This window comes from Geotrypetes seraphini, chromosome 3 (assembly GCF_902459505.1).
Source record: "Geotrypetes seraphini chromosome 3, aGeoSer1.1, whole genome shotgun sequence".
Classification (NCBI taxonomy): domain Eukaryota; kingdom Metazoa; phylum Chordata; class Amphibia; order Gymnophiona; family Dermophiidae; genus Geotrypetes; species Geotrypetes seraphini.
In genome coordinates this window covers 147686564-147695301 of record NC_047086.1, presented here as the reverse complement: position 1 = coordinate 147695301, position 8738 = coordinate 147686564, and the positions used below count along the sequence as shown (strand labels likewise).

Genomic DNA, 8738 nt, shown 5'->3' with positions numbered 1-8738 from the left:
AGGTGGATTCTGAATGTCCACTGATAAAGTATTAGTCCATTCAACAGTATTTGATTGAGTGTGGAGTTCAAAGTGGGGAAAGAATTATTTATTGTATGGTGAGTCAGTTAATAGTGGCAGAATGGCTACAGAGTGTGCGTCATCTCCGGAGCACTACCTAAGATAAAACAAATGAACACTATTTAACTGAATAGATTATTTAAAAATACTGTTGCAACCAATAGTGCAGGATGGTTTGCAAGCGAGAACAGAAATACACCACGTTACCTACATTGGAAAACTAGGGAAATCTCTTCACTTCAAAACTACAGAGCTCTGGAATAATTTCCCTGCCCAGCTGCCCAACCTGGGCTCTTTCCAACTATTCCGTAGACACCTGGAAACTTGGCTATTTTCAAAAATGTAAAATTCCACTTCCCCTTACCACCAACTCCCACTGTATATCCCTTTTAATTTTTATAAACCATGTCAAACTCTATATTTATAGAGAAGATGCGGTATATAAGTGTAGAGGGGCATAATATAAAAAAAGTCTAAGTCCCTTTTTGGCCCAAGGCCTTAAACGTTGAAAGTAGAAGCAGGGAAAATGTCCATTATAAAAAAAAAAAAAAAAGTCCAAAAGGAGGTTCCCCCGCCGGCTGTGTCAGGAGGTGATTACACAACGCTTCCTGCTGGTGTGCTAGAAATGCTTTCAAATGTGTGCTGGTGTGAAATATTGGGGCCTTGAAATCATAATGTTTCAGTCAAAAAAGCTCTATCACTTATCTCGCAGCACTTTTTCTCCTCCTTTAGAAATCTTTACAAATCTGTATTAATTTATAGAACTTTAAGTATACTGTATATTCCTCTAACAGGTTGTAAGCCAAAGATATTAGAAGCAACTCCTTACATAGGAAGGGTTGTATTTTGCAAGAGTTGAGGAGATTTGAGTATTTTGGTCTCTTGAGTTTGTGGATTTGGAGTTTTTCACTTTTCTACATCACTGTAGGTTTTTTCTGTGTACCTCTCTGTCTCCCTCAGCTCCTCCAAGTCTGCTACTCTAGCCTCAAGAGCTAGGTGCTCTTTGCATCAAGGACACATAGACCTCTTGTCAAGTGGGAGATAATCATACACATGACTCAGTGCTAAAGACTCAGGGCTCCTTTTACTAAGCTGCGCAAGCGGTTTAAGCGTGCGCTACAATGCCACGCGCGCTAGACGCTAACGCCGCCATAGAGCTGGCGTTAGTTTTTCCGCGTAGCGCAGGGGTTAGCGCGTGCTAATCTGCAGCGCGCGCTAAAAACGCCACCGCAGCTTAGTAAAAGGAGCCCTCAGTGCTGCTAGACTGCTGTTTGCATTTTAGTTTTACTAAGGTTAGGTGGGTAGGAGTTAACATAGAAAAATGAAAGCAAATAACGACCATATAGCCTATCTAGTCTGCCTAACCATGCTATCCATTATCCTCCCCTTAGAGATCCAATGCACTTGTCCCAAGCTTTCTTGAATTCAGAAACACTTTGGGCTCCTTTAACTAAGCTGCGCAAGCGGTTTTAGCGCACGCTACAATGCCACGCGCATTAAATGCTAACACCTCCATAGAGCTTGCGTTAGTATATTTCATTTAGCATGTGGTTTGCACGCGCTAAAAACGCTGGTGCACCTTAGTAAAAGGAGCCCTTTGTGTTTCCACCACCTCCACAGGGAGGTCATTTCAAGCATTCACCACCCTTTCTGAGAAAAAGTATTTTCTGAGAGAACTTCTCAATCTATCTACTTTCATCTTCATCCTATGCCCCCTCATTCCAGAGATTCCTTTCAACTGAAAGAGACTTGCCTCATGCGCATTTATGCCATATGGATATTTAGTGTCCTCTTTATCATATCTCCCATTTCCTGCCTTTCCTCCAAAGTATAGGGGAAGGTGGGTGGGAATGAAGACTGAACTAGGCCCTGCTGTGCTTTCTAGAGGCTGTTAATGCTATAGGCTAAGACAATTAAGTTTCTTTGTCTGGCAGAAAGTTTAAGTTTAAAACTATGGAAACTAGTTTGGAAATAAAGTTTGCTTGTTTTTTTATTCAAACTGTCTTTAGCAATAAATGTACACCTTCTCTTTTATCCCCAGTCTTTAAATCACCAAAGCACAGAGCAAAATTTTCACTTACCCAGAGAAAAGGCATCTTCTTTCAGAACTTCTCAGAAGGAAGGTTACCTTGGACCTTTCCTCTCTTTATAGTTTTGCTTCTAAGGGGACTGCTTCAAGCAGACCCTTTGAAAGTTAGTACAGTAATCAAATTGCCCTCACAACCTTTGTAGCTATTCTACCTTCCTCACATTACCTTAATTAACAGCTAATTCAGATCAGTAACACTGCTATCTCTCCTTCTGGCACTACTATCTCTCCTTCTGGCTCAGCCTTGAGGGACTCTGAGGAGCGTAGGTTACAGTCCCTCCTTAAGCAGAGGAGAAAAAGTCCATAGTCTGTTATTAAGGCATGGGGGAAGCCTCTGTTTGCCCTGGAATGGTAGCATGGAATGTTGCTACTCTTTGGGTTTTGGCCAGGTATTATTGACCTGGATTGGCCATCATGAGAACGGGCTACTGGGCTTGATGGACCGTTAGTCTGACCCAGTAAGGCTATTCGTATGTTCTTATGAGAGAGTGAATGAACTGGATAAGAGATTTTCTGGGATTTTGTATCTCACCCTTGATGGTTGCACGACAGGAGATTAAAGTAGAAGAAATAAAGGTGCAAGCCCTCAGGAGAACCTCCTAGTTTTAGCTCCTGAAGACGCTTTTCAGTGAAACAGACTTGTGTCCTTATATCTAGTAGCGCTATAGAAATCATTAGTAGTAGTTGTAGTAGTAGTATCAGTGATGAGTGAAATCCCTTTCAGAACTGAATGAATGTGCATATCAAGTGGAATCTATTGATAACAATCAATATTATGAAGATCTGAAGCAAGATTGTTTTCATCTTGCAATGACTGTGAACTAAAAGTGGATATCATGATTAAACAGAGAGCGGACATTACAAAAGTGAACACTGGTATTGAGCATTTTTAATGAAATCAGAAGGTGGTATTTTCTTCAAGATCACTATTTATATAATTCTATATTTAGATGTGCTTAATATGCAGTTATATAATAAGGTGTGAATCTGTCTGGACAGAGATTGTTTATTATATAATGAATGATATAATGAACTGATTGAGTAGCTTCTTATTTTTTTTCTATTGATTTGATATACCGCCTTACACCTAGGTTTTAAGGTGGCTCACAATTATGAGAGTGTGGCGCAGTGGTTAGAGCTATACCTCAGCACCTTGAGGTTGTGGGTTCAAATCCCATGCTGCTCTCTGTGACCTTGGGCAACTCATTTAATCCCCTCATTGCCCCAGGTACATTAGATAGATTGTAAGCCCACCAGGACAGACAGGGAAAAATGTAGGAGTACTTGATTGTAAACCACTTGGACTATAAGTGGTATATAAATACTTAAATAAAATAATCAAAAGCTGACTCTAAATATCTACTTTAGAATCTACAGACAATTTATTAAGAACAAACTCTGAAGGAATATTTAAATTTATACACTGTCTGACCAATAAAAATTCAGTCTTATGTTCACCGCTAACCAAGAGGAAACTAATTCTACACAATCAAATCAACCATATGAGGAGCCGCTGAAAAGCTCTCATCCTATTCCCCCTCATTCCAGAGTTTCCTTTCAACTGAAAGAGACTGAATGATGTAGAGTCATGAAACTTACAAATTATTCCATACTTTTCTTGATACTTTTTTGTTTCCATGATATGATATGAAATAAAAAGTGTCAAGAAGGGGGCGCTAGCGAGCCGAAAAATGTGGACTAACTTATACGTTTCATGGCTTCACATCATTTTCTTGATTGGGCTGAGAACTTTTCCGTGGCCCCTCGTATATTGAAAGGAATGGTTTATAGAATAGCATTTACTCCCAGGAACTGGGACTAAATTTAGGTGCAGACATTTGCACCAAGGAAAACATGGTGCCAATTCCTGCATCTAAATTTAGGTGTGGATGTCCATACCCTATAATTACACGAGTAACTGAAAGTACTATTATTGCTTATCATTTCTATAGCGCTGCCAGCTGTACATTAAGTAACATTCCCAAACTGTCCATGACTCATCCATTTCCACGCCCCCCCCCCCTGTTTTGCTCTTCTTACTTTCACTTACAAGATGGGGGGATCACCGCTAGGGGTGAGCAACCTTGAAAGAGACCTGGGAGTGATGGTAGACACAACATTGAAGACGTCAGCGCAGTGCGCCACAGCCTCAAGGAAAGCGAATAGAATGTTGGGTATCATTAAGAAAGGTATCACGACCAGGACGAAGGAAGTCATCCTGCCACTGTATCGTGCATTGGTGCGCCCACACCTGGAGTACTGTGTCCAGTACTGGTCGCTGTACCTCAAGAAGGACATGGAGGTACTTGAGAGAGTCCAGAGAAGAGCAACTAAGCTAGTAAAGGGTATGGGGGACCTCTCATACACTGACAGACTGAAAAAGCTGGGGCTTTTCTCGCTGGAAAAGCGACGACTCAGAGGAGACATGATAGAAACCTTCAAGATCATGAAGGGCATAGAAAAAGTGGACAGGGACAGATTTTTCAAACTATGGGGAACCACAAGTACAAGGGGGCACTCAGAGAAATTGAGAGGGGAAAGGTTTAGAACAAATGCCAGGAAGTTCTTTTTCACCCAGAGGGTGGTGGATACATGGAACACACTACCGGAGGATGTGATAAGCAGAAGCACGCTACAGGGCTTCAAAGAGGGTCTGGACAGGTACCTGGAGGACAAAGGGATTGAGGGGTACAGATAAGAGTAGAGGTAAGGTTAGAGGGATAGGATTAGAGGTAATATATAAAATTAGTCAGAGACCACTGTTCAGGCAGTGGGCCTGATGGGCCGCCGCGAGAGCGGACCGTTAGGCGAGATGGACCTCTGGTCTGCCTCAGCGGAGGCAACTTCTTATGTTCTTATGTAAATCTCTAAAGTCCATTGAGCTGGCATTTATTAATAGACTGCTGATTCCAGATGAGCCTTCTAGAACTCTATGATCAGCCTCGCAACATACTCTTCATGTCCCCTCATTAAAAATTATTGGGACTCGCCGTGCTTTTATTTTTGCTGTCACAGCTCCTACTATTTGGCATTCCCTTCCATTACACATAAGAGCAGAACAAAATTTAGATAAATTTAAGGGCAATTTAAAAAGGTTTTTTTTAAAGGATGCTTATGAGTAATTCATCATTTGGATATTTGATCATTTTTAATCTACTCCCTTCCTTTCCTTGATGTTATTTCCTTTTTTGTTCTCTTTTCTTTAATAGTGGAGTTCTCTCCCCTTTCCTCATGTTTATATCCCACCTTATGTTATGTTAGTAGATCTGTACTACCTTATATACTCAAATATAAGTCGATCAGAATATAATTTGAGACCCTCTTTTCCCCAAAAAATGGTTGCCTCGAATATAAGTCGGGCAGCTTAATATTCAAGTGTCCTGCCCTGTCAGGATCTGCACCCAGCCCTCTCCCTGCCAAGCTCTGCACCCAGCCACCTTCTCTCCATCCCTCTCCTGTCAGGCTCTGCACCCAGCACCCTTCCTTCCTTCCCATGTCAGGCTCTGCACCCAGAACCCTTCTTCCTCTGTCAGACTCTGCACTCTTCCTCCCATGCTCTGCCCTCTGTCCCCCCTCCCTGCCCTATTTTCATACCTTTGCTGATCCCTAGTGGAGGGGCAGCGGGTCCTCTGACAATCCCTGGTGGAGGTGCAGCAGGCAGGAACAAGCTTTCCGAACTCCTGCTCCGCTGCTAACTGGCTGCGCGGATCCACTTTATTCATCTGAGCAGCACAAGCAGAATTCGCGTGAGCCAGTAAGGAAGCTGCTCAGCACCAAAAAGCAGCGCCAAATCACAGGAGAAGGTGCTGCGAGGCATCCGGCTGCTACTGCTGCACAGGGAAGTGGAGGGGGAGAGGGAAAAGGGGCTGCTTTGGGGGGAGGGGTGTGCTGTGGGGTAGGCAGCAATCTTGGTTTGCTCGGGGGGCCAGAGAAAGATAGGCAGGGGGCCAGGGAGAAAGACAGAGAGACAGACAGAAAGAAGTGGAGGGGGAGAGGGAAAAGGGGCTGCTTTGGGGGGGGGTGTGCTGGGGGGCAGGCAGCAATCTTGGTTTGCTTGGGGGCCAGAGAGAGATAGGCAGGGGGCCATGGAAACAGAGAGACAGACAGAAAGAAAGACAGACAGACAGACAAGGGGCCAGGGAGAGACACAGACAGAAAGAATGACAAATAGACAAGGGGCCAGAGAGACAGCCAGCCAGCCAGAGGCCAAGGAGCAAGAACGAAAGAAAGACAGAAAGGGGCCAGGGAGAGACACAGACAGAAAGAATGACAAACAGACAGGGGGCCAGAGAGACAAACAGACAGACAGATGGCGGCCAAGGAGCAGGAAAGACAGACAGACAGTGTCCAGGGAGAGACACAGACAGAAAGAATTACAGACAGACAGGGGGCCAGAGAGACAAAGAAAAAAGACAGACTGACAGGAAGCAGCTAAGGAGACAGAGAGACAGACATACACATCTATTCTAGCACCCGTTAATGTAACGAGCTTAAAGACTAGTTATATCATATATGTATATGGGAAAACTAGAAAAAAACAGCAGGAATGAAGCTGGGAGACTAATATAAGACAAAAATTTTATTTATAGCCAATATTTGGATCAAAGCATTATTTTTTTCTATTTTTGGAAAGATGTGTTCAATGATCAGAACTTGTTATTGTTGATGTTATGAAACTCAGCTATGTAAGATTATCCCAGAATATTCATTGACAGCATCAATTATTTCCTTTGGCAGACTACTCAAAACAGATGTGAAATGTTTCAGAATTCCATCCCTACACTGAGCTGTGTCTACCATGAAATCCTGAGAGATAGCTTGTGCAGTGTGAAACATGTTGTAGGCCTGAAATCCAAACAACTGGTAGAATGTGATGCTTTTTCAACAGCTCCATTAGTGGTATTGAGTAATGGCCTTTCTGACAGGCAGGAAGGAAGCTTTGCATGAAGACAACAATGCGCAATTTATCAAATTTTCCCCTCAAAGGTTTTTACCTTGGGATTTTTCTCAACAGACCATTAAATTAAGTGTTTGGGACTTTTTGTAGTTTTACAACTACATTCAAAGCGGTTTACATACAGGTACTTCAAGCATTTTCCCTCTTTGTCCCAGTGGGCTCACAATCTATTTAATGTACCTAGGGCAGTAGAGAATTAAGTGACTTGCCCAGGGTCACAGGGAGCAGCACAGAGTTTGAATCCACAACCTCAGGGTGCTGAGGCTGTAGCTCTAACCACTATGCCACACTCTCCTTAGAGTTACTTTTGTATTTTCAAAGCAATAAAGTTTTTTTTTAAAGTTACAGTTTGTAAATCATTTTTTCACCTTTTGATGAAATGGACATTCTTGAGGAAAGCATTTTAAATAATTATAACTGGTATTTTTGAAGGCAGGCCAAGAAATGTGTAATTGTACCCTACCCATATCTGTGAACCCAAGCCCCCCTGCCCCGGGCACCCGCAGCATCCCCCGACGACATTGGAACAAGAGGGAGCCCAAGCTCTCTTGCCCCGGTGATCGTGCCTCCCCCCACCGAGTACAATCGGGCCAGGAGGGAGCCCAAGCCCTCCTGGCCCCGGCGACCCCCCCCCCCCCGACTCGATCTGGCCAGGAGGGAGCTCAAGCCCTCCTGGCCCTGGCGACTCCCTACCCCCCACCCCCCACTACAATACGGGCAGGAGGGATCCCAGACCCTCCTGCCCTCAACATAACCCCCTTCCCCCCCCGGCCTTAATGGCATATTTTATTTTTTGAGATATTGGATCTCCTAAAATTAAGCATAAACTGAGACAAGATGCAAAATTATTTCTTGTATTAAATAAGTAATAAACTTGCATACTTGATTGATGGAGTAGAGCTTTTCATTTAAAGGCAAAAAAACAGGTAATTTGATGTAGATTCTTGGAATGGGTTTGAAGTATCTTCAATGCAAACCAGCTAGTACAGTGAGTGGAGACTCTTAGAACTAGCCTTGGCCAACTGTGGGTCTGCTGCAGCTATAGTAAGCCCATAAAGCAAGTACACTGGATCAAATTGGGAAATAGATTTTAAAGAGTCAGTACACTGCATGGAAAATTCCTTCTTTTTCTCTATAGCAATGCCAGGAAAAAAGCAATTTCTTTCATCCTCGGTTGAGCATTAAGAACTCCGTATTTTAAAAGATGGATTTTACCCACATAAATCCTTGTTTTTGAATAGTTCTTCTCTTTATACAGTTAGCTTTGCAGACTTTTTTTGTGTAACTTGACGGAGACAAAAACAGGGGGGGGAGGGGGGGGGGAACATGGCTAAAGACATGGCGAGGGTGGGCCAAAATATCTAGCAGCATAGTGGCAGTGTGAATAAGATCCAGCTAAATATTTGAAGACAAATTAGTCCACACCACTATCCAGCATGAAGTTATCTGGATAACTTTTAACAGAATGTTAGTCACTGATTTTTTTGTTGTTGTTCAATATGGTGCTTTGAAGTTTTCAGGGTGTAAAATGGATGCATGATATTCTTTTTCCTATGTTTGAGAAAGCAAAAATTGTAATTTTAACTCATGGTTTTCCCTAATTAGTCTTTAGTACTAATTTGTGGTTAGTGG

General features: G+C 42.9%; 1 protein-coding gene across 1 annotated transcript in view; it reads left to right on the top strand.

Annotated features, from left to right (window-relative positions):
- The first annotated feature begins 6907 nt into the window (after positions 1-6907).
- Positions 6908-8738, top strand: part of HSF2 (heat shock transcription factor 2) — a 75764-nt gene continuing 73933 nt past the window's right edge. The window contains exon 1 of the mRNA XM_033937573.1: positions 6908-7048. Coding sequence (XP_033793464.1) covers positions 6908-7048 — 141 coding nt within the window. The remainder of the gene's footprint in view (positions 7049-8738) is intronic.